The following is a 27,519-nucleotide window of genomic DNA, read 5'->3' as shown; positions in this document are numbered from 1 at the left end:
CCCCCCCCCAGCATATCCTGGTTTTCAAGTACCCCAGCAGAGATAGGGTTAATGGAGTAAAAGAAAAATGCAAAAGAAGAAAAAATACCAAGACAAGAATTGAATCCAAGAAGTGCTCCAACCAAAGAAATAGTTGGGCTTAGTGGATAGTAAAAATAATCCACTCGAGACAGTTGCTACAACACCAGGTAGCAGCGAACAAAGTTCATCAAACAAACTTCCTGGAGAATTCAACAACAGATCATAGAACAAAAGCACAACAAGTCTACTCGCAACTCTTCTCAACCATCCCCACCAAACCTTGATATAGCTTTTGATGTGTTGGGGTAAAACAAACGATAGACAAAAATATTTGTTTGCGAAGTATATTTTAAATGGATGTTTATTCCCTGATTAGATTTGCAAGTAAAATCTTGAAGTTTTTTTACTTTTATTATGGTCTTTAACTTTATTTTATAAACAAAGTCTAAAAAACAACCAAAATTACCATTTTATATTAATTTTTTTTAACCTTAGTTTCAAAGAAGAAGGGGATTTTGAGACATTTTTTGAATAAAATCTCTACATATAGATAAGCTAAAATGTATGTTCCTCTCATAAATTTTTGAAAACCTTTAGAAATTTACATCCTGATCTTTAAATGTTTAAATCACTTAACATAGCAACGAAAAACACAGTTTATTTCTTACAATGCATTTCAACATGTTTAACCTCTAAAAAAAGACTCAGAGGTCTGAAAAATCTAGTAAAAACCAACTTCAAGCTAGGCTTCAGCGCCATTTCAATCGACTAATAGTATACCAAAATTTGACGTACAATTCTTCTTTATCCAATAGAACCATGAAACCATTTGTATCGACCAATAACAGACCAAAATTTGGTGTAAATCCTCTTTTTTAACCAATAAAACCATGTATGTCAAGGAATTTTTGTATTTATAGTATGTTATCCTTTATATATTTGTGCGCAAGGGCAATCCCTTGTGACTATTCTAGTATAAAAGCTTTGTAAACTTTGTATATTGCCACTCTATTCTCTACCTTTGTGAAATATATTCTGACAGATAAAAGTAAGTCTTTTTATAAAGTTCCATTTATAGAGTCTATAATCAGAGAGTTTCCATCTTTAAGAGTGTTGAACAAAAGAATGTTAAAGTACTGAAAACCAAATTTTTAGAAACGGTTCCAAAAGATCTTAGCGTAAATAAAAAGAGTTTGACTTCCAGTTGTACTCTTTACATTGTTTTTAACTTTGTCTGGCTAAGGCATCAAGACAATAGTTTAAGTTTAAGTATATAGTCAAGGATAGATATCTTTATAGTTGGACATTTTAACTTAAAAACATTCAGATTTACATCATTCTGAAAGTTAGACACTTTCTGATTATATAAAATATTGTAAAGCTTCATTTCTAGACAAAGATCAATTAAAAAAAAATTAAAGCCTAGATTTGTCGCATGGGAGTATTCAAACTTTTTAAAACTCTTTGAATCAAAAAATGCATTTTTGATTAGATTTATCACATCGGACAAAGTTTTTATTTCTTAAGCCCTAGTTTAGGGCTTCACCTTGGGCCCGACTTAAGATTAAGCTAACAAAATCTCATGACATGTGATTATTAACATATTATTGTATTTAGGCATATATTCAAATCCAAGAAACAGACGTGGCCATGTTCCAGGAAAGTCATCTTTACATTTTATTATTTTTTTTCATCGATACATGAACAACTTGGATTGTTGAGAGAAATTAAAGAAAGATAGTTTTTTTAAAACAAACTCAAAAAAATTAATTATTTAAAATCGTTGAACAATCTTGATCATTCATGATCAATTGTTAGTTTTTTTACTGATCGAATAAATACTCTGAAAGATTGACTTTAAAAAAATGATTGATCAAACGATTTTTATGAGCAAACAATTTTAACAATTGACCAGCTTTACTAAAGAACGATTTTACTTAACAATTGTTCAATAAGAAAACAAAAGAAATAGATGGAAAATGAACGATAATTTTAAAATTGAACGAAATCAATATTTTTGAACAATTGAAAAAAATGAATGAAATGGTTCGTTAACGAACAATTAACAAATACAATTAAAAATGCTGAACAGGTGAGTAACTAATGATTAATTTGTTTCACTGATATTGCATTATCTCTAAAATGTAGATAAAACAAGTCAAAATTGATATTTATGATTTGGATTATGAAAAAATCATCATAAACTACTTTTTTGTTTTGGCAAGGTAATAACGAACATTCTGACCATGTCCAATTACAGACTGTCCAAGGTAATTGTTTTAAATGAAAAAAGGTAAACAATCAAACTTATTTAAGCTTCCATTAAAAAAATGTTTTATTCTGACTATCTTAGTTGCAGTTTCTGTACTTTTAATTTAAATCAGATAGGGCTGGACATTTTTTTAGCTGTTTGTTAACTGTAAGCTAATACCGTTAAAAAAATGTCCCGGTAGCTGTTTGTTTAATTTAAATATCCAAAAAAAACAAAATGTTCTTTTCGTTAAGGTAATTTTTGTTATTTTAAGCTACCATTTAATGGCAATCTCATTATCTTATTAAAGGTTTTAACGGGAGATATTTTATATATTGTAAATGGTTAAAGCCGTTAACGAGCCTTTAACGATTATTTCATGTAAAATATCTGGACAATTTTGAAGACAACACTTAAAAGCATAAAACAAGAAAAAAAAAAGGGAAAAATCAGAAAACGGCATAAATAATAAAATTAATTTTATTTGCTGCAAGTCTTATGTAATTTTAAGCTGAAGAAAAGAACAAAATTTGTCATTATTTTATGGTATATCCGGTTTTTTTCAACTGTTAATTTTGTTCATATCGATTTAAAAATTAACGGTTTTTGCCGTTAATCAACGGACTCTTCCGTTAGTTTCAGAAACCTCCGTTTTGTTAACAGAACTTTTCCCATCCTTGTGCAAGGATTGTTTTTAAAACCAATGTCATGTTTAGATTTTTGAAACTATTTGAAATACATTGACATTTTATACAATTTATACAGAAATTTTTCGCACAATCAAGTTTAAAACTGTATTCTTTGGGTTCAAAAAATATTGTATGCGATAACATTTTTTTAAAAACAATACTTAGTCCCTTTTCTCCAACACAGGGTTATTCACGAATGATGAGACTTCAAAGACGATTGTAAGGAATTTGTTTAGTTCCTTTTCTTACACATTGGGTTCCTTGCAGGCCAATACTGGCTTAGTTATGTGCTTGATCAATCAGTGAACCATTAAAACACTATATTGAAGACAGAAACCAAATCAAGCTTTGAATTGTCATAAGTAAAGTGTTTTGAGTCGTCTTTATAGTCTCATCCTTTGTGGGTAACCCTGCAACTAATCCGTCTAATTTCATCTGTTTTTTCAGATGTTACACTCCGAATAGCAGGTTATTCAAAGGAACTGTAAACGTATTTTCAAGTGACCTCCATTTGAAGTGTGACTTACGAGTTGCGCATTTATGCTTCCTAACAAAAGCGAAAATAGCCAGCTGGAAAAAAAAATATTTTTCATATCATAAAACCAGATCATTTTAAGGTTACTAATGTGAATCAGGCATGTCCCTCCTAAAATGCAAGGTCACATGAGATTAATTTACAGTGTCTTTAAATTTATTTATCCTTTCACAATTGTGAAAATTTCTTTAGAAACTGAAATATTTAATCGTTTTATAATGCTAAGTTAAATGACAATATATCAACTTTGAAATTCATTGTTTTTTATTATTACACCAGTCGCATGAAGAAACTTATTTTTTGCAACAAACTCAGATCTTTGCAATTTGATGTTGTAGCAAGGACGCAGTTCCTGTTCACACTGCTAAATGATATATAGTTAAAGCTACATTTTGAAAGCATAACTTAGACTTTGTCTGCTCTTTTTGGTGAAATAAAAACAAAATTTTTTTATTATTTTTTTTAGAGGCAAATGTGTTCATTATTGTGGGAGGAAATAACTGCCTAACAGTCTTTTAACACACAAGAGGAATCATTTTCTGCGATTCATACTCAAGCGTGTGGGAATGGAAAAATCGTATCTATAATATCTTATATTGTTTGTACCGATTATCAACACTAATTCTATAGTGAATGCTACAAATTAAATAAATGTACGTAAAGGCTTATATACTTTCTACTGAATCAAGAAAAATATGGAGTTTCAAAAATTTGACCCTGCAAGGAAAGTTTCTGGATGCTCAGAATTTTAAAAAGTATTAGTTAACAATTAATAAAACTGCAAATAAGGTTTTCAAGGCAAGTGGATTTTACTTGGGCGCAAATGTGAGCCCTTGCGCGCGAGTGAATTTAATTCCGCGCAATTCCTAAATGATTGCATGCAATAAATGCAACTTTTTACGCTTGTGTTTAAATTTTTTGATAATATTCCACTTAAGCTTTAATTTATAGCACGAAATAAATGCAATTAATTATTGCGCAATTCCATTCAACAAAACAAAAAATTAAATTTAAACTTTGGTAGTGGCATAAAGTAAATTGAACTTTACTACTAACATTTCAGTCTCAAATACTAAGAAGATTGAATAAAATTTAATCTTTTATTTCAAAATATTCATATGCAGCATGATAACCAGAAAACTCTGGCAAAGGAAGATTACACTTTAGACTACAGCAGGCCCATTTAACTGAATAAGTGATTTAATAAGTTATTAATTAAATTGTGTTGCTCCTTAACGACATTATATACATTGTAATGTTGTTTTTCTGTACCACTGAGCAAATTATTTAACGGAATTACGATTGGAAACCTTATACTACAAACCGTTAAAAATTTTATAATGCCATTATAATTGCAAAAAAACAACTGTTAACGGCAGAATATCTTCCTTTGACAATGTTAAAAAATTTGAGATCGTTAACTAACGGCAACTTTTAAAACCCAAAAAATACCGTTGACAAAATGAACACTAAAACTAACGGCCACATGAAATATTTTCTTTACGAAATGGATAGAAAAAGTTTGAAAGTGCACTCTCTCTAGTTTTCTGGAGTGTCCTCCTAATAAACATGATTTTTACAGGATTTCCAAAATTTAGATTTTCTACCAAATAGGGCTGGCCAACGTTTTGTTAATGAACTGTAGTTTTTAAAATTGAACGGACAAACAATCAAAAGGATACATTTAAAGGGGCTGTAGACGAAGTTTCAAGAACCCTTTATTTGAAGATGTTTAATCAGAGAGTAAAGAATAGAAGGGAGATATAACTGACACGGTGCGCCCTACCATGATTATACATGCTTTGCAGACGGGTACTCCATTTATATAAGAAATATTTGTCTGATGTACAATTACCTCGTATACAATAACCTATTTTGAATATTTTTTATATAAATGGAGTACCCGTCTGCAAAGCACTCATAATCATTTGATAGGGCGAACCGCGTCAGTTATATCTCCCTTCTATTCCTTACTCCCTGTGTTCAATTCACACTGTTGCACTTTAAACCTCTATACGAGTAACCATGAAAGATGAAGATATGGTAATTTTTATCTAAAAAGTATTAATGCAAAAAATGTTAACTAAGTAAATAAGCATATTTCTCATTCATTCTTCATCAGACAAAAGTGTATTGAACATCCCACTCTACACATTTAGAGTCAATTGGAATTACAACTACACTCCCATTAGGAAATAACAACAAACGTTAATTTCATACTAGAGTTTCAGTAGAAGTAAATATTTACTGTTATAGCGCCGATTGAAGGATTCATATCTCTGATTGGATAATGAGATAGATAGAAAGATAGATGTTACCGCCATTCTATTTTTATTGGTTCAGAAAAGACTACAATAACACATGACTGAACCATGATTGGATCAGGCACTAATGGACTTGGCATACTGGAGTGATTCAAGCTTCAATAAAAACTTATAATTTGCTTCTTATTATGGAAAACAACTATTAAAACGGAAGAAATCTTTATAGGAAAAGCATAAAATTGTCAAAAACAAACTAAAATTAAAAAAAAATATCAGCAAATTTCTATTTTTTAAAATGCAAGTAACAAAAAACCCTATTTTTTCTCCAACATGTAACATGGAGAAGAAAAGAGTAAATTGTTGGCAGCCCTGTTTTTATATAAACATTTCAAAAAAAGTTCTTGAGAGTTATTTGCCTCTGAAGAGTAATTTTAATATAGTTTATAATGAAACTTTTGGTCCCTGTCTGCTCATTTCGGCGCTTAAAGGGAGTGACCGGCAATGTATGGTAGTTGAACTGAGAATGTAGTATTGTAGAGAAATTATTTGTGCATAATTGATTTTTCTCTTTTCTTTTGGAAACCTGTATTTTCAAAAATTTATTTAAACAAATTTAAAACTAAACCATTTATATATGTATTTATATCTTTGTGTGTGAATAAATCTTTATAATAATATATTTATGATTCATTTAAGACATATAAAACGCTTTAATGATGTATAATTACTGAGTTTGAGCCTTAAAGACTGTCCTAGTCTCACTTTTGGGCGGGCCGGGTCTACACGGGAATGAATTGAATTTCTTATTCCTTTTTGTTGGCTAATTTCTTCAAATTCTTTAAATGTCGTCTTTTCAATAAAACTTTCAGGAAATCTACAGAAAATGTTTGTGAACAATGAAACATTACAGAAACCAATAACTAAACAAGATTACTTATTTTCGGTGATAATAGTTAATTTCAATTTTCACAACTTGTTCCTAAAAACTAATTAGTTTATTGTAGAATTTGTACTACATTTTTCCTCGTCGTTATTGAATAAATTTTTTTTTTAAACCGATTCTCAAAATAATCTCTCAAAAATGAATAATCTATGAGGATTCTAAAGATTGAATTTGTGCTCTTGCTGAAAAAATATGCACCGTAAAAACGTCCCATAGGTCTCAAATGATTCCTAAAAAAATTCTCTACAATACTAAATTCTCAGTTCAAACTACAATACATTGTCGGTCACACCCTTTCAGTGTACCTACTTTATCACTCATTCATTGGGGAATACAATGCATTAAAAAAAATATTCCTTTAAGTTATTTTCAATATCTACATCGTTGTTAAGGAAAACAGGGTAACCCAGAAGATATAAGACTTTTTTTTAAATCTAGATATTTATTTACGTATCATTATAGGTTACAAGATTGTTAATATGGATTTAACACAAAACTTTCTTATGATATTTTCATGGACATTCAATTATAAATCAAATAAGTGCGAAATTTAATTTTAACAGATACATTTATTTTCGTTTTTTCATGTCTGGATTGCTGGTAAATTTATATTCAAGTATTGGTAAAGCATCAGTTCGAGAGAAAAAACTACATTATATATTAAAGGATAGCATACTTTTATGAAATCTGACTGGGAGATACTACAAACACAGTGCGTGTTATCTCTTATTGGAAAATGCTACAATTAACAGTGTGTATGCTTTCACATAAACATACATGGGAGCGAGTTTTCATTTTTACATTAAAGAAAATTATTGTGAGCTTCATAACGAGGAACATTGACCGTTCCTCGTTAATATTTTAAGCAAACATATGTTAATTCGTTAATATTGAGGCTTCATAAACAAGGTGAAAGAAGGAAAACATTAATTAGAAGTATACGAAGGAACATAATAATTAAGAAAAGTACTAAATGCGAACATTGATGGTTCGTCTTTAGTAATATTGAGGCTTCATTAGCAAGGTGTCCGAAGGAACGTAATAATTAAGTAATATACTAAATACGAACATTGAAGGTTCATCGTTAGTATCTTTTAAGCCAAAAAGCAATTATGTTAGCTCTTTAGTATTGAGGCAGCATATTTTATGAAATGTAATAACTAGGATCATTGAGGTTCCTAGATAACGCTTCATCTATATAAACATGGATGGTCGACAGAAAGAGAGAGAGACAAACTCTTTGTTGTCCCCTTATCTTGTGACATCTTGGTTTCTCGGCGTTGCATTTTATGGCTGTTTTCTGCTAGTTCCGGAGGCGTTTCAGTTCTGTTCAAACTAAATAATTAAAAGAAACTATTAGTTTATTTAAAGCAAGCAATCGGTAGTGCTTACATGCAACCTGAGTAAATTCAGATTTTTAAAACATATACTTCTGAATAGTTACAACTTTTGAAACAGTAATTATAGTAATTATAAAGAATTAATTGTGAAGAGAAGAACAAAGTGTTTTATTCAAATATTCGGTATACCGGATTTAATAACATTATATGTAGAAGATTATTTGTAAATTAAAAAAGAGATTAGTAAATTAAAAACACAAGAGATTAGGTAAAATAGGAAAATTGAGGATGCAGAATTATGACCACAACCTATTTAAATCAAGACTCATAGCAATGAAATTTTTAACTTATTAACTTTTTAACTTCGATTCAATAGGGTTAAACCTTTGCAGTCCATTGTGGTCCATGTGCAGACCCTTGGCCTCTGTATAAAATAGATATAAAATCCAGTGAAATTGAAAAGAAATCTGACAGTCTTCCTAGGGGCTCATGGAATTCTATTTTTACCGTTATTTTTTCTGTTGAGAAGTACAGCTCTGAGATCCGCCAGATCCGAGATCCTTCTCGCAGTCATCTATCTACCAGGTTTCGGTTTGACTAGGTAGAAAGAAAACCTTGAATTTTTTGACAGTAAAGTCATTAGGTTTAGAATTACAATAGTAAATTTTAACTCCAGAAACGTGATATTAAAATTTTCAAATTTAGAATTTTGACATCGAAAACTTTAAGTTAGATTTTCGATTTTGAGCATAATTTAAAATCTTGAAGTCTTATTAATGAGTATGTAAATTAGATTCGATTCAAAAGAGTTAAACCTTTACAATCCATTGTGGTCCATGTGCACGCCCTTGGTTTCAGTATAAAAAAGATATAAAATCCAATGAGATTGAAAGAAATCTGTCAGTCTTCCCCGGGGCTTGTGGAAATCTATTTTTACCTTTATTTTTTCATTGAGGAGTACAGCACTGAGATCCGCCAGATCCAAGATCCGTCTGGCAGTCAGCTAGGTTCCAGGTTTCGGTTTAACTAAGTAGAAAGAAAAGCCTTGATTTTTTTGCCATTAAAGTCATTAGGTTTAGAATTACAATAGTAAATTTTAATTCCAGAAACGTGATATTAAAAACTTCAAATTTTAATTCCAGAAACGTGATATTCAAGTTTAGAATTTTGACATTGAAAACTTTTAAGTCTGATTTTCGATTCTGAGTAAAAAGATAATAGAGATTTTTGAAATATTATTAAAGAGTAATTAGAGTCGATTCAAGCCCTTGACCTCTGTATAAAATAAATATAAAATCCAGTGACATAGAAGGAAATCTGCAAGTCTTCCCTCGGGCTCATGGAAATCTTTTTTTACCGTTATTTTTTTCCATTGAGAAGTGCAGCTCTGAGATCCGCCAAATTAGGGATCCGTCTGTCAGTACACAAAAAGCGATTTCTATCCCATACAGCTACAGTGGCCAGGATCAGTTGGTTTCTCGTCAAACTACTTTATTCAAAGAAAAGGGGAGCGCCCTTACAGTGTAAAAAATATGTAATTAAAAAAAAAGGAATGAGTGTAGGAAACTCCCAGGGGACTAATTTCTTAGATTGTCTTTTCATGTTCTTTTAAGTATGCTTTGATTAATTTAACTTTTTTTATTTTTAAAAATGCACCAGGCCATTATTTGGAAAAGAAAATTTGCGAAAATGAAGTTTTTCAATTACAGAGAATATAAACGCTAAAATTGTTCATAGTGTCCTCATAGTCTGGTTTATTTCAAGAACTCGGCAGACATCTATCCAGATAGAGCGTGCTGTACAGTGTACAGTACCCATACAGATTATGCCAGGCAAAACAGGGCAGTACTTCCAATGAACAAGCCCAATCTAGGGAAGTTCTAGTTTATAATAGTGTAGTATTGTAAAATTATATATTTAAAAATAGGAATGAGAACAGGCCTCATCTAGGGAAGTTCTAGAGTATAATAGTGTAGCATTGTAAAATTATATGTTTAAAAATAGGAATGAGAACAGGCCCCATCTAGGGAAGTTCTAGAGTATAATAGTGTAGCATTGTAAAATTATATGTTTAATAATAGGAATGAGGACAGGCCCCATGTAGGGAAGTTCTAGTTTATAATAGTGTATAAGCATTGTAGAATTACATATTTGAAAATAGGAATGAATGAAGGTAGGTAGGTAACCCCCAGGGGACTAATTTTTTAAATTGTCTTCTCGTGTTCTTTTGTATCTTGGATCATTTGATGTATCCATCTCTCTCAACATAGGATATATTTTCTTAGTTGGAGGGGAAAACATAGACAAAATAAATAAACAAGTGCCTCTACTTAGAGATGATGGTTGTGTCAGCTTTTTTCCTTTCGTTCGTTTATCGTTCATAAACTAACCATTTCATTCGTTTTTTCAATTCTTTGAAAAAATGATTTTGTTCATTTTCCATTTGCTTTGCTTATTTCCTCCCTAAACCTATTTTTTTTCAGTCGTTTGTTCAGTAAAGGTTGTTTGTTCGGTAAAAGACCATTCAAAAGATTTTAAATCATTGATTTCTGTCCTTCGTTTTATAAAACGATATTTTTTTATTTTGCTGAACAATCCAAGATAGGCGCTCATTGTCGTGTTTTATTTTCTAGGCAGCACGATTGTTTATAAAAAATTTTGTTCGTTCAGAAAAGAAATGACCATCTCTATCGGAACTCCTTCACACAATTAAGGACCATCTCTATCTGAACTCGTTCACAAAATTGATGAACATCCCTATCTGAACTCATTCACAAGATTGATGACCATCACTATCTAAACTCGTTCACAAAATTGATGACTATCTCTATCTGAACTCATTCACAAAATTGATGACCATCTCTATCCGAACCCTTATTCTGTCTAATTTCTAGTGAGATATATATGTACTGAGATAATAGGAAAAATATAGAGATATATACACTAAAAAATACTGGTGCGTGGTTCTTTTGCGACGAAAGCCAGATTCGTAAGTATATTTGTCTGTTAACATAAAGAAAGGTTTTATAAAGGGATTTAGAGTATATATTCAAAGATAATAAATAAAGTACATGGAAATACCTTATTAATTGAAAACAAGTATATAGTGTTGATCGTAAACTCTCCATTTAGATTATGTGTACTGCTTGTCAGTCTCTTTCTTATTTCTACACAACAAAACTACAAGATATTCTTTAACCATAGAGAATAGAATATATAGAGAGGAATTAAAAGAATCTCTCGGTATGAATTTGTTCAGTCCCTTTCAGCCTGAAAGGGAGTTCAAAGTGTACAAATCATGTAAATGTTCACAAATTATATGCAGTAGAGTACATAAATACAGTATGTTCCTTAGACTATTCATTTCAATTTCGAAATTTTTAAAGCTGTTAAATAAACTTTGTAATGAATTAGGTGAATAAAAACATCATTTGATTTATAGTTATACCGGAAAATCATCGTTTGTACAGTGGAAGGCATAGAGTCTATGTGAAATGATCATTGGTCAATTATGAAACCAGCCTATTTAATAATTTGGTTTTCTTTTAAAAATATTTTTTGATTTTCTATAAAATGATATTCCAGGGCCCAACAGGTTATATAGCTTAAATTTGTGAAGTACACCTGCAGTATGGAAACAGTACAACAAAATGGCCGTTTTACACTTTTTTCTAGTAAATTCCTCTCTATATATTCTATTCTCTATGTCTTTAACAGATCTGAGCTGGGAACTTCACAATGAATAACCTTTAATCCTAACTACTTAATCCGTATATCCACTGTGGAAACTTTTAATTTTAGTCCTTAATCCACTCTTTTCTCTCTCTTTGGATATCCGTACATTGTTTTCTCCAATATAAGTGGAGGAATATAGTTAGTAAATTGTATTGACCAATGACAGCCTTGAAAATAAATGTCTAACAAATAAAGAATTTGTTGTCGGCCACATTTTGTAAATTAATCGGTGAAGAAAAATATTTAATAACAGGGTTGAGATTCTTTTGTAACCAATTTTAACTAATGTATTAATAAATAAATGGGTGAGAAATTAAGTGAAAGTTAAGAAAACCAACAAATCTGGCGTTCTTAGAATCCAATTTGTTGATCTAACTATTTAATCTCAAGACTAACATAATCTTGAGATTATGTTGGTCTCGAGATTAGCAAACACAGAGGATTAAGCATTAATCCTGATATCCACCATTCTAATGTTCCCAGCTTAGGTTCACTAAAAAGCTAGCAATCCCTTTAACATATGTATATGGCGTGCTATTTTGTTTTATGACGCTAGATTTTCTATAGCTTCCAATGTTGAACAACATTTTCACTTTTGTTTTGTTTGGGTGTTTGTATAGTTTTGTAGGGTTTCGTGAGAAAAACATATTGTTCCAATAATTTTACGTATGTAACTAAATTAATTAATTAATATGTTCCTTGAGTGTGCGTTCTTGTACAAACATTGTCAAAACAAAACTCAAAGAAAGGCTTGATCTTGATATAAAATGTGGCCACTTTTCAATGTGTGGATCAATACTTGATCCTTTTATTTTAGTTTTCCCAGCACACGGATATTGAAGAGGATTATAATTAATCTGTAGGTCAGCATAAGATGAAGATCAATGCAGATTGATCCTGAGATTCACAACGCAAAAGTTGTGTCTTCAAAATGTTTAAGAAATAGCTCATGAATTTTCATATTTTACATTCAGTTTGTATTTTTGTAAGTGTAGGCAATTTTCTAAAGGCTTTCCGCAATTTCAATATTATGAATAAAATGTTTGAATCTCTTCCAACAGTTTACCCTTAAAAAAAAGATTTAAATTGTTTACCTAGGTATGGCTCTTTTAATTTTATTCTTTTATTTAATCTTGACCTCAGAGTAGATAAATCAATTTTAGGTTCAATTAGCTATTTATAGCACTGGTTAAAAAAAATATTTCAGCCTTTTTTCTTTATTATCATACCAAGAATATAAAAATTATTTTAATTTAAATTTAAAAAATAACAACTAAAAGTTGATAAATCAGATATTTCTAGAATAGCTTGCTTTTATTCATTAGTCTTCACCTTAGAGAAGATAAATCAATTATTCGTTGCAGTCTTTGGAAGGAACTTTTATAGGCAATTGTAGTTCTACTCTGGTTGAGTTAGCTTATTTTTCTCCTAGAAGACTTCAGTACCCTTATTTTGTAATAAATGTTACAACTTAACAATTTTGTTCACCTAGAAATCGTCATTTTTGCTACATGACATTGTTTTTTATTAATGAAAAACAACCCTCATGACATTCACATTCTAAGAATTAAGTACTTGGCCCTCTGACACGTTTCATGCTACGAGAAGGACCAAGTTTTATCACTAGGTGAAATGAAAAGGGCACAGTGGACTGTGGTCAATTTGAATTGGATCCTTGTACTGACCTTAGTAACGCATGACATGTACGGGCCCGACCCTATTCTATGTTTGCACGGCTTTAACCTTCATGGCGCTTCCAGACTTTTTTACAGTACCAGAGCTGAACACTTTAGAATTGTGGATATCGAGAAATTAATGCCTGATTATAATAATCTGGAGATTAACAAAAGTGTCTAGAATTCTGCCAATCAGAGTGTACCAAAAAAGAGGATTAAGAAAATCATTAGTTTCCACAGTGGATATAAGATCAGGATAAGGCTATCCAATTCTAAAGTTTTAAGCTCAGGCATATCATAGACCTATATATGAATCTATCCCACTAGCTTAGTTTAGTGTGATGGAACTTTTTCACATCTAGAAAAAAGTCATATTGCATTTATGAATGACGCATTCCAGAAATGACAAATGGAAAAATAGCGCTAACAAAAATTGACAGGAGCGAAATGTTTCAGCCCTTATACTTTTTTTAATTAAACTGCAATCATGTTTTTGAATACACATTTATTGAATGAAAAGAATAAAAAATAAAAAATTATTGTCTATAATAACCACAGCAGTTTCTTCATGGTTTACACAACATATTAAATCTTCACACTATATGTTACATGTTACATGATTTCACAACAAGTAAGGATATGTTCACAAACTATTAGAATATGTTCACAAACTATTAGAATATGTTCACAAACTATTAGAATATGTTCACAAACTGCTAGAATATTTTTGCAACATGAAAAATGTGTGAGTTAAAGTCAGATTTACAGTTTTCCACCTTGTTTCCTTGGTTTTCGTAAAACTTTTGAACTCAGAGAGATTTATTAAGTTGATAAAATTAATTAAAGTTCCGAACACAAGCTTTTAAAGATTTTCCGTAAGACTATTTTAAGATTTCCAAAAATTAGAAAATACGCGAAAAAAGTATTTTTAAAACAAATATATTCATAATTATGAGCCTTGCGTTAATGTGTTCTGATAAATAAACATATATTTATTTAGTAATTTTTTTAATCACCAGGTTTTAAAAATGTGAAAAGAAATTTAAATAGTGTTTCTTTTTGTGGAAGCATTTTAAATATAAATATCGAAAGTTGTGAAAATCATGAAAAGTGTTTGTAAAATTTGATATCAATTTTTTGATATTGCTAACTATTTCTTGCATGCTATATTTTTATATTGTTATTATATTAAGTGTATAAATCATAATAATAGTAAAAAATGTAAAAAAACTAGTTGACGTAAAAACGATATCTTAAAAAAATCTGACAAATAAAAGTAATTATAAAACATCAAAAGTTGTAAAAAGATTTAAATAAACCAATATTTGTTCTTGTATAGCTGCTCATTTTTTCTATAATTAATCACAAATATTTTTTATCAATTATAGCTATTTTAGCATTGATTTGTTTGTATGCTTGAAAAAGTCAACTTATCATTACAAAAGCAACTTCTGTGATATTGGAAAAAAAAATGTAAAAATTTTAGATTTGAACTTTATAGTAGTCGCTGCAGTTTCAGAAGAAATAAGTTTATCATTTATGATATTATTAGCAATGATATGTAAATTTTCTCTCTTTGTACAGTTGTACATATTATGTACGTATAATATATTATATACAACTAATTACATGGAATGTTTTTGTATACCTGTAGTTTAACAAACAATTTTATTCTTTCAATATAAGAAAAAAATCCCTTATTTGTAAAGAGCATATAAAAAAAAACTTTTTAATTTTGAACAGAATTTTTAAACATTACAAAAACGGTTACAAAATCTAATATTCTGTTAGTATTTATGAACAATTTTTGTAATTCAGAATAAGAAATTCTTTCGGAAAGCTCTCGAACAAAGTTAGGGTTTTTAAATACACTGAAGGACTCAATTGGACGCTTTCTCATCCCTGGCAAGACCACAGGCGTCACATGTTGTTAATTCATGCATTTCTTCAAGATTTCCGCCATTACATCAGCTGATCTATATTTTGGCGCAATTCTGGGAAATTGCCCTAAATAAATGTACAGTGTACACTGTACATAAGCCTAGACTACTTGACTGTGGGAGTCGGAACCTTCCTCTAAACCTGGGTCATCACAAAATTCAAACTTTATATGTAAAGTTTTACAACCAAAAAACTAAAAAGAAAACCTGAAGGTAAAACTATATACTTTTCACGTTTTTTTTATATTTATTTGTTTTGTTTCAGAATTTTCGAAAAATTAAAGTTTAAAATTTTTTCCTAGATTACACTTTCCACCGGGTGCACAGTCCTCAGACGGTAACCTGCAATAGAATTCAATCATAAGCTTTTTTTATCTGACTATTTTTTCTTTTGTAATGTTTTATGGTTTTAATTCTAGAAAGTTTGTATCTTAATTTTTTGTTTCGCTACTAAGAACTACAGAAAATTTTAGCGACTTGCGCATTTCTTGCTCATAAGAATCAATAGATAAACACAGAATAAAAAACTTCTTAAGTTAGAAAAACGACAGTATCCTGAGCAATTTTTATAAGATTAATATTTTAAGGGTATCATTGTAAATCAGACATTACCATCTAAGTATAGAGGGACAATTAAATTTACACTTACAGTCCCTTTCAAGGTCAGATCCCAGATTATTTTTCTTTTGACATATTTTAAGAAATTAGTAGCAAAATTATATTTGATATTTGAACTTTAAGAAAATATTCTTTCTCAACTAAATAACAAGAATTGTCAAATTCCGAAACCTTTGTTCATAGAAATTGTAAGAGTAAATAATTAGCTCTGAAATGTGCGATAACAGTTTTCAAGAGTTCCAAATAATTATTCAATACAAAAACTATATATCTGCTGCATACAATTATCTGTTAAACTTCATTTATTAAGTAAAATTGGTCTGTTTGCACTGCACAATTGCTGTGTCTAATGTTCATTAGAGTATTTAAAACTTTAACTTTGGTGCAAAAGTCGTCTTCCTATTACAGAGTTTAATGATTCTCACTGTAGATAAAAATTACTCAAATTGTAACGGTTCTTTCACAAAATAAATATCTGAAATAGCAAATAAGATAGCTCTTTATAGTTTAATGTTATTAAGAGCCAAGCTGTTTTATCCGCAATAGAGACAGCAACTGGGCATAAATCTAGATTTATAGGAGTAAAGGGTGAGATTGGCATTACAAAGATGCAAGTTGAAGGTTTAGAATATTGAAAGATGATAAGGTCAGTTCCCTAAAAAGTGGCCTGTTATGCAAAATCGCATCAATTTTCAAGAATTTGTCGACTTTACAGTGTCACATCCGCAACGCTTTTGAGTTTACATCCCTAGCTCAGTATAACTTTTTGTAGCTTTAGAAAAGTACATTTTACAATCAAAAAAGTTATTATTTTTAGCTTTAGTTTTATAAACGTTTCTTGGCTATATTTTTTTTAATTTTTATTCTTGAGAGCGCGCGGAAACCTTTGTATCACTGTTTGTCTCTTAAATCAAAAGATTGCAATTCAATCTTTTTTATAGTGTAATTCAATTCAATTAAATCTTGCTTTAAAAGCACACTTGTATTTTCCACAAAGGATGCAAATTCTGTGCAACTTTAGTCATCAAAGTTAAAGTTTTCTAAACTTAAAATTAACTTTGTAATGAAACTAATTAGTTTACTTAAAGGAAAACGTGAAAATCTAATTGATACCTGATCAGACAAAGCTTTTATGGATAATTTTGTTAATTTGACATGCCATACTGTATCATTTGAGTAAATTTTAAAACATTTTTTGAATATCATGTCTAGAAATAAAATATTAAAGCAAGCTACCTCTTAGTCTGTCTGTTGTTTGATGAGTTTAGTCGTCTTCCATATGCAACAGCTGAGTTTACAGCTGATGACTGCGTAGAATTGTACGGATGGCTTTCCTCAGACAACTGCGTAGACACAGTCTGAAGGCTCAGTCCAGTTCTGAGCACTGCCGGGGACATATCTGTTGTCATGTGTCCACCATTTTCAGGAGATATCTTAGATTTGTTTTTTTCTTTCACCATTTTTATTCCAACGTCACATTTTCCCTAGAAATTCATTATAAAAAAAATAAAATATTGTTTTTAATCTTCTTCACACTTACATTTTTTACATTTTGTTTAAAATTCTAAGAAAGTACGTAAATGCTTACAGCATGGTTTTATATAACGATCAAATTGTTTCTTTTAGAGTGTATTTTGAATTTGACTCAAAAAGTCCTACAAATTAGAAGTGTATCAATACTAGAAGTGTATAAATACATTATTTTGCAATGGCTTAAAATAAAGTTAAACACAATGACTAATGTTTCTCTTCATTCCTTGTAATTATTAATATCCAAAATTACAAAATTTAAACATTTTTCAAAAACTTTAAAATCATTATTTTGATTTTACCTGGTTTACAGTGTAAATTGCAGGGAAGATGTTTTTCAGGATTTTTCTCTTCTTACTAAACATAATTATTACATTATTAAAAACAGTATTACAATGTTATCGTAATGTCTCTTTATTTACTTAAATTTTCTATGAGAAATTTTTTGAAATACAAATAGAAAATTTTTAGTCAAAATAAACTTAAAAAATTGTTTAGGTGTTCTAACAATGGATTTCATTGAACAACATGCTCTCTTTTGGTCATGTAAAAATACGCAATTGGGCTCCCTCCTATGGACCACTAGATCCATTCTGTGGAAAGTTGTTAATGCAGACAGTGTGTGCCAAACATATGATATTACTTCAAAATATACATCTGAATTGATTGATTGTCAAGAAATTGTCAAATAAGTAAATTCCTTCTGGGCTACGTGGGCAAGCATTCTGCGTCAACTTTGTATCCTGTATAGGGTACATGCGCAGGTGGTTGGCATCAACCCTGTATGGCGTGAAGTTTGTCCATGATTAAGGGTTTACTGTGGAATAAAAAAACGGGATTTGTGCAGAATGATGCAAGTTCTGCAAGATAAATACTCAAATTCCGCAAAATAAAATAGGTAAATATTCTATGAAATTTTTTTATACAATTTATTTTTAAATTAAAAATTTTTAACACAATTTTAAAAAGAGCAGTGAGTTTCTTTCTCTGACTTGTATCTTCTTTTTAGCTGATCTACAGTTTTCAGTTTTCCCAGGAATACTGACTCTACTGATTGAAGGTTAAGGTTCAAAAATAAATTCATAATTCAATATTCTTACAGGTTGGAGAAGAAAAAAATTCACTGCACTAAGCCGGGTTCAAAAATTCGGAGGATGTTGATGTCGGAATTCCACCTTAATAATGACAGTCGGAATAAGAAAGTTTAAGAAAGGAGTGAATATTTTCATCAAAAGAATTTTGGTTCTTGTAAGCTCCTCTCAGACACAGTGCTTCAGAATACAGCCTCGTCTACATCAATCTTTTCCTTGCAGCCAGCAGAGTATAAACTGGTATCCTACTGCATGGTGCACACCCATCAGGATTCTAATCCAAGGTTTACAGAGTTCCTGTCTCTTCTGGCAAGAGAGTGGGGGAAGAGAAGCTGTGAGAAACCACTTCTTCTCTGCACAATTATTTTCTTTTTCCAGGTAGGGTGTACTATCATGTTATTCCACACAGGGTTCTGTTTAGCCACAGGAAACTGAAGAGTGTTGTTTAAGAACCTAACTGTTCCGAGCTTCCTTGATGGTTAAACATAGACCAGATTCGATCGAAAGAATTTACGTCTTTCCGACGAGTTCGGATACTCAATAGCAGCTAACCAGACTTGTTAAAAAGGAGTATATTTAAAGCTACCAGTAGCAAAATCTGGTTCCAGCTAGGTAAAAAACTAGTATTCTCCAGGTTAATACAGCTTTAAAAGATTAATGCAGGCCTTCAATGTTTCTTGCAGTTCCGTTTATTTCTTTTCAATTAAAGTTTTTCTAGTTTGCCATTTTCTCTTTCTCTCTCACCCTGTATCTCTGAGTACTCTTAGAAGCGCCGAGCCAGAGCCAGTTGTTATTCCTCTGAAAGCTAGATGTACACTGATATTCTATGAAATAATGTGTAAAAAAATTGCTGAAATTGCAAGGAAAATTTGACGAAAATTACAAGAAAAAACTGCAAGCGGTAAAGAGTTGAGAAATTCATTATATTATAAAAAAATTTAAATGCTGGATGATAACTATATTATCAAAGATTTTCACATTGTAAAAGTTTTTTATGTAATATTTTTGAAGTTGAAAATCTTGTTTTGCGTGGATTTGTTGTGGGCAAAATTGTGCATCCTTTCAATCTTTGCGCATCCTTTCAACCTTTGCGCATCCTTTCAATCTTTGCGCATCCTTTCAATCTTTGCGCATCCTTTCAATCTTTGCGCTTGCTTCCCAAATTCTTTTACGCTATAAAGATTGAAGTGGTTTGCTGGAAACCCAATCCATTTTTAAAACTGTACCTTAGCTTGAAGTATACGAGTAAGCATAGGAACAGAAGAACAATGCTGGTTAAACCAATAGATATTGCAACAAGAACTAAAACAAAATGGAGGTTACATTGGGGACTAGAATGGAGATTGCAACATGATTTAGTACAAATTGGAACTTGGTTACATAGATACTTGAATGGAGGTGCAATAAAAACTAAAACAAATCGGGGACTAGAAAAATTGAGATTATTACAAGAATAAGAACAAAATGAAGTATAACTAGAAACTGGAATGGAGATTGTAACAAGAACAAGAACAAAATGGAGGTTAACTTTGATACTTGGAGGAGACTATAAAAAGAAAAAGAACAAAATGGAGGTTAACTTGGATACTTAAAGGAGACTATAACAAGAACAAGAACAAAATGGAGGTTAACTTGGATACTTAAAGGAGACTATAACAACAAGAAGAACAAAATGGAGGTTAACTTGGATACTTAAATGGAGATTTTAACTAGAACAAGAACAAAATTGAGGTTAACTTGGATACTTAAATGGAGATTTTAACTAGAACAAGAACAAAATGGAGCTTAACTATGATACTTAAAGGAGACTATAACAAGAAAAGGAACAAAATGGAGGTTAACTTGGATACTTAAAGGAGACTATAACAAGAACAAGAACAAAATGGAGGTTAACTTGGATACTTAAATGGAGATTTTAACTAGAACAAGAACAAAATGGAGGTTAACTTGGATATATTAAAGGAGATTATTACAAAAGCTAGAACAAAATGGAGGTATAAGGAGATTATAACAAGAACTAGAACAAAATGAAGGTATATTTAAATACTTAGAGGAGACTATAACAAGAACAAGAGCAAAATGGAGGTTAACTTGGATCCTGAAAGGAGACTGTAACAAGAACTAGAACAAAATGGAGGTTAACTTGGATACTTAAAGGAGACTATAACTAGAACAAGAACAAAATGGAGGTTAACTTGGATACTTAAAGGAGACTATTACAAGAACTAGAACAAAATGGAGGTATAAGGAGACTATAAGAAGAACTAGAACAAAATGGAGGTATAAGGAGACAATAAAAAGAACTAGAACAAAATGGAGGTATATTTGAACACTTAGAGGAGACTATAACAGGAACAAGAACAAAATGAATGTATAAAAGTATTGTATGTACCTGTAAGGGTGTATAAAAATATTGTATGTACCTGTAAGGGTGTATAAAAGTATTGTATGTACCTGTAAGGGTGTATAAAAGTATTCTATGTACCTGTAAGGGTGTATAAATCATCTTTTGCTATCTGTTCTCTAAAAAGCATACTTTGGAGAAATCCTTCACATTTTTGATGACACTCGCTAAAGTTATCTAAAAAAACATTTTTAAAAACATTGAAAAACCATATAAAAGTTTTTCAATGACACCCACAAAAAAGGTAAAATTAGCTCAAAGAAAACTTTTAAAAATTAAAGATGCTTCAATTTTCTAACATTTGATACAAGATTGCTTATTACACAAGTGCAGGGTTTAAAAATTTGCAATTATTTTCAACTAAAAAACAATACTTTTTGTTGATTTGAAAAAAAATGTCAAATAAAATTTTTATGAAAATATATATAAATTTAAGTTGNTAAATAAGACAAAAGTATCCCAACCGGGATAGTATTAAACTGTAAAACTAGAGAAAATCTTACAATTTAAAAGTGCAAGGAATAAAACAAATCCTTTAATCTTTTGGATATTATATACGTAGTTTAAATTCTTTCAGACTTCTAAAGGTGATTTTATCATTCATATTTTATGCTTTATATTTTCGGTAATTCTATTCAACCCCAAACTAAAAGGATTTAAATGAATCCAGATTTAGCTATTTTTGAAACTGTGCAATTTTAAATATATCTTATTAAGACGGGGAAAGGGATTAATTAGTGTGTACTTTTCCTTTGGTCTCCATAACCATACTAACATTCTTTGAAAATGGAATCTTTAGTTTATTATGCAAGTAATGTAGGCATATATGCCACGTAAAATTCCAAAGCAGAGAGAGGGGGATTGAATTTTGTAGATCCAGAAAAATAATATCTGTGGTATGCCTGCGTAGAGACTGGTAGCTGGTGATGTCTTAAATGTAAGACATGTTGCCGCAGCGCTCGCCCCCTAGCCTGTCCTAGCGGCAGCGCTCGGCCCAGAAAGTGTCATAACTTAACCTAACCCATGGCCACAGCGCTCGGCCCCCTAGCCTGTACTAGCCTCAGCGCTCAGCCCAGAAAGTGTATTAACCTAACCTAACCCTAAATAAATACTAATTTAATTATTTTTCTGAAGCCGGAGATATCTTATATATATGAACGCTGCAATACAAAGTTTTTTTCATATTAGTTAGTTGTGAACCTAAGATTGTAGAAAATTTTCCTGTACAATTGAATCTATTGGTACATAATACTACATTATAAAGATACAACTGCATATGAACCTGGAGATACTATAAAATATCTGTATGAAAACCTGAGCCCAAAACTTAAGACAGGGTATCGTTATGAAAACCAGTTTTGAAACCCGGGTTTCAAGAATGGGGTTAATAGGCAGTTTTGTGGATATCAATATTTTTGTTGTGAAATATTATTTTATTAAGTTTCTTCATATTCTTCATTTTTTAAAATTTCTTAAATCAAAATCTACACAATTGCCAAGACCCCAAAAAGGAAACTCGGGAGTTTCGTTCAACGATACTCTTTTAAATTTCGGGCTCTGGAGAGATGATCATTTCTGTGTAATATACTATAGTTTATTGTGTACATATATTATCACCCAAGTAACATACTCACATATAAGATTCCATAAAATAAAAACCGAATAATACTACTATCCTTGTGCAGGAGTTAACTGTCAATCAGAGAGATACGCAACCACAGCACAAGATCACGAAAGAAGCAAAGATTTCTACAAAAGCTTACTTTTTTCGACTATATTTTGGAAAAAAATTATCGTTCAGCATCGTCTTCAGTCTATGGCGACGAATGCATCGTAAAGAAAGGTTTATTAAACGCAATCGAGCGGAAAAAAAATTAAGAAAACTTCCATGCTTCATTTTAAACTGTTTTAAACCGATATGTTTCTCTTAAGCTCTCCAGGCACCTTTCACCAAAAGAACTTTCACCAAGATATATGTTGGAAGTCTAAAAATGGCGTCTTCACTTTGTAATTATCTAATTAACATATTCTCGAACCCAATTGCTAATCGCTATTTAATACAGCACAAAATAAGTGTATCTGATTTTCCGTATCCTAAACAATGTGATATATAGTATATATTATGTAACAATATTGTGAAACTATAACCAACGGAAAATAAAAAAAATATTTAGTTTTAAAAATTATTTTTCTGGATCTACAAAATTCAAACCCCCTCTCTCTGTTTTGGAATTATACGTGGCATGTGCGCACAACAGAAAATGGCAAATACCAACATTTTACCTTTACAAAGCTGGGAGCAGGGTTGACAACGGGATAGAAATGTACCACAGTACGAATATAGATCTGTACAATTGTACTGCACTTTACCTTTACAAAGCTGGGAGCAGGATTGACAACGGGATAGAAATGTATCACAGTACGAATATAGATCTGTACAATTGTACTACCCTTTACCTTTACAAAGCTGGGAGCAGGGTTGACAACGGGATAGAAATGTATCACAGTACGAATATAGATCTGTACAATAGTACTGCACTTTACCTTTACAAAGCTGGGAGCAGGGTTGACAACGGGATAGAAATGTATCACAGTACGAATATAGATCTGTACAATAGTACTGCACTTTACCTTTACAAAGCTGGGAGCAGGATTGACAACGGGATAGAAATGTATCACAGTACGTATATAGATCTGTACAGGGTAGATCAGAACTACATGTTACCAGATCAGCCTCTGCAGGAACCATCTATAAAAGGATCTGATCAGAACAGTGGAAGATATCATCTCTATTCTGCTTGAAAAGGGGTTTTAACAATTTACTCTTTGGTTGCTTGTACAGAAATGCTAAAGTTATGGAGAAACCATAATTAAAAATAATCAATTTTTTGGTTTTTGGAATTGAAAAAATTTGAGTTTTTAAATAAACGAAGTAAACAAAATAGAACGATTAAAACCGTTTGTAGAAATTTGAAAAAAACTATTGTTTTTTTACTGAACAAACGAATTTTCAGAAAGTTTTGGAACACACTTTAATTTTTTTTTACCGAACAACGATTTTTATGAACGAATGACTTTACTGAACGAGCATTCAGTGAGAGAAGACTCGTTTTAAGTCAATATAAAAAATATTCAATTAGAAGAAAAAATAAAATTCTTGACAGAAATAAAACCGTTAGAGCTTTTCAAGAAGAAAATTTAAAGTTATCATATTTCAATTTCATTGTGTTAGCCATTATATACTAATACATGAAAACTTTTGACATTTAAGTTAGCAACAAAATCACGTTTTAGTTTTTAAACTTTTACATACAAAGACGACGTTCTCCACGGCAATCAATTAATCATTACGCAATTTTGGTTCGTAGATTCAACTCCGCGTTCGATATAAATAAAATATACAATCTCACTTTTTTCCTTTTTGACTCTTTAAAATTGATTATTTCAGCTATTTTGTTGCTTTTAGAGGAACTTCACCATATTTCTGTCAACAGTTAAGCTGAAAAATTGTAGACCACATTTTGGAAATCCCATAATTAGAAGTTTTTGGTGATAAATTTCATAACTGGGATACTTCTAAAAGTGAACTTACGAAATAATTCCGTGTTTATTTTGACAACCCGGTGTAAGAAATCATTTTGTACTGAACATTTGGCAATATTACATTTTTGAAAAAAAGAAAAAAATTTGGAATCTTTGAGTCTTTTATATTTTCCTATTTTGGCGCACAAATAAAACTTCTTGATTTTACAGTAAAAAATACTTGATCCTTATAAGATCTTTCTTAAAAAATTTTCACTAAGAAAATCAAAATTTTAATAAAAATGACGTCATCACCAGACATGAGACAATATTACATTTTATCAAAAAATAAGTAACATAGTTTTCATTTTCCATGTAATCAAATATCCAATAAAGAAAAAAACTCACTTTTTTCTTTCTGAGTGTTTTCTTCACATTTTTATCTGAAAAAAAATATATTATTTCACTTAAATTGACATAACGATCAAACTCCAATCTAATTTATTGACTGAAATATTTGTTTAAAGTAAAAATGTATAAAAATTACAAAATTCTGAAAAAGTCAAATTTGTATTTTGAAAGAAAAAAGCATCAAAAATTGATATGATCAATTATATATTCTGAAATAAATATAATTTAAGACAATATTTTGAGCCAGGTCTAGAATCTAGAGGCGGTTCATCCACGTATCTTAAATCAGTGATTCAGGATTTGTACATATCCAATAGAAAATAACTACAATGCAAAACTGCAGATAAGTATTTGAATCGATGGAAATATAGATCAGTGACCTAGATCAAATTAATTAAATTCGGCCCCTGATTACGTATAAAACATTATGATTTGCACGTTATACATATCTAAATTAATAGATTAAAACAAAACAAGAAATGAATGAACATTATTTTAAAGATGAAAATAGACGTCTTTCTGGTCCATTTTTTTTTACAAGTTTACAAGTCTACATTAATTAGAAAACGTAATTTTGCCCGATTCACAATGGTACAATAACCATCATATCATCTCACAATCAATATGGAATATAGTGTTGACGTTTTTATAACAAAAATTGTTGAATTCTATCAATTCTTTTTTGTCTCTTTTCTGCAAATACACGCTGCAGGTAGCCTTGTAAAGAAACATCATTTTAAAAAAAATCAAATTTACGATAAAAAATTCAAGCGTATCTCATTCATCTTTAACCATGTGGTTTAGAGGATTTGTAACCTCGTTGATTTGTATAGAATATGCAACTTTCTAAAAAATTGTTTTTGTAAAATGTTAAAGGTCCTTTTAAAGGGACATAAGGACAATTTCAAGTCTGATCAAGTATGAATTAGAACTGTTTTTTAAAGCTGTTTATTTTGATTTGTGGGTTCTGTGCAAAAGTTACTTGCGCATTTCTTGCTTATTAAAAATACTGGGAACATTGACAGAAATAAACACGACGTTATCTTCTACATTTGTAATCAGAATAAGGATTTAAGGAATCCGTTGTAAATCGGGCATTGCCATCTTTACATGGAGGGTCACAGTTACTCTTACGCTTCCTTTAAAGAACTATATTGTTTAAATTTGAAGTATAGATCAAGGAAGTAATGCAAGGAAAGTTATTTCAAAAGTGTACGCATCATTTGTACTGCAGTGTACTGTCTCTTGGCAGTAATGTAAACACAAGACGGATGTTACAGCCTGACATGTGATCCATCTTTCACATAAAAAAAATCAATGAAATATTCTGGTCATAGGAAACTATTATGTGAATTATCAAAATTATCAAATTTACTGCTTTTAACCTCCTCGGATACTAAACGAACACTGATGCATCTATTCTTGTTTACAAATTCCGCCCAAAGAGAACTGGTTTCAATATGTACGAAGAGTATACACAACCGAAATTAACTTTCCTTGCATTACACCCTTGGTATAGATACTAAACTAAGTTTACGCAAGGAATCCCAGGCCTGCGTAAATGAATCAGGTAGAAGCTAAAGAAAGGTGGTTTATACAGAGCTAGAGTAACCATGGTGTAGGGATTCGATTCAACAATAACAAAACAAGAAAATTATTATTCTAAAAAATGTTCGAATTCCTAAAAAATGTGAACAATACAAAAAACCATTCAAAAATAATTAAACAAATTTCATATTATTACCTTATTTCAAACAAAAGAAAACCTTAAAAAATAATAATTTAAATATTTTTTTTGTGAAGAATTTTCATTCTTGCACAGGTGTGTGAGTCATGCATATTCCAGGCCTTGATTTTCAGGTATTTGTGCCTACTGCCTAGATACCTGTGTTCACTGTACACTTGATATATATCTATCTATCTATCCATCTATCTATCTATCTATCTATCTATCTATCTATCTATCTATCTATCTATCTATCTATCTATCTATCTATCTATCTATCTATCTATCTATCTATCTATCTATCTATCTATCTATCTATCTATCTATCTATCTATCTATCTATCTATCTATCTATCTATCTATCTATCTATCTATCTATCTATCTATCTATCTATCTATCTATCTATCTATCTTTCTTTCTATCTACCTGTTTATCTATCTATCTATTTATCTATCCATCTATCTATCTTTCTATATATCTATCTATATATCTTTCTTTAAAGGAGAGACCGACAATGTAACATATTTTAAGTGAGAGTGCAGTATTGTAGAGGAAAACTTTAGGATTTATTTGATACCAATCAGACATTTTAAATAAGAGCGTTAAGCCGTTTGTAATATTTCACCAGTTGTTTCAGCCAGCAGAAGAAACGTTGTTTACAATTGTTTATTAACACGGGCAAAATATGTAAAATAATTAAATTATAAACTAATTTTCTATTTGAAAACATATTTTAAAAGAAGTTATCGATGAAAGCCAAACTAGAACCGTATGATCGAAAATTTCATAACCATTATTAACTTTACTTTTTTAATATTGTTT

General features: G+C 30.5%; 1 protein-coding gene and 1 long non-coding RNA gene across 3 annotated transcripts; one reads left to right on the top strand and one right to left on the bottom strand.

The window, feature by feature from the left end:
- The first annotated feature begins 14 nt into the window (after positions 1 to 14).
- LOC111707840 (uncharacterized) lies at positions 15 to 4,164 on the top strand. The gene is made up of 3 exons (XR_002766539.1): positions 15 to 2,291; positions 3,409 to 3,429; positions 3,963 to 4,164. It is a non-coding gene; the product is annotated as an uncharacterized LOC111707840 (long non-coding RNA).
- A 10,883-nt stretch (positions 4,165 to 15,047) lies between these two features.
- LOC111707847 (uncharacterized) lies at positions 15,048 to 25,020 on the bottom strand. 2 transcript variants are annotated; one of them, XM_023481025.1, is made up of 9 exons: positions 24,968 to 24,980; positions 23,732 to 23,786; positions 23,582 to 23,644; positions 21,119 to 21,214; positions 19,860 to 19,935; positions 17,845 to 17,899; positions 17,249 to 17,496; positions 15,693 to 15,736; positions 15,048 to 15,536 (listed from the first exon to the last, which is right to left on the bottom strand). In XM_023481025.1, the coding sequence occupies exons 2-9, from the start codon at positions 23,784 to 23,786 to the stop codon at positions 15,496 to 15,498; spliced, it is 678 nt and encodes a 225-aa protein (XP_023336793.1). In that variant the 5' UTR covers positions 24,968 to 24,980; the 3' UTR covers positions 15,048 to 15,495. The 2 variants fall into 2 exon arrangements, with proteins under 2 accessions (XP_023336793.1, XP_023336792.1); XM_023481024.1 differs by lacking the exon at positions 23,582 to 23,644 and having other exon boundaries at positions 23,669 to 23,786; positions 24,968 to 25,020.
- Positions 25,021 to 27,519: the final 2,499 nt, after the last annotated feature.

Source organism: Eurytemora carolleeae, unplaced genomic scaffold (assembly GCF_000591075.1).
Source record: "Eurytemora carolleeae unplaced genomic scaffold, Eaff_2.0 scaffold837, whole genome shotgun sequence".
Lineage (NCBI taxonomy): Eukaryota > Metazoa > Arthropoda > Copepoda > Calanoida > Temoridae > Eurytemora > Eurytemora carolleeae.
Note: the sequence above shows the minus strand (reverse complement) of the source record. Positions and strands in the feature narration are given on the sequence as shown.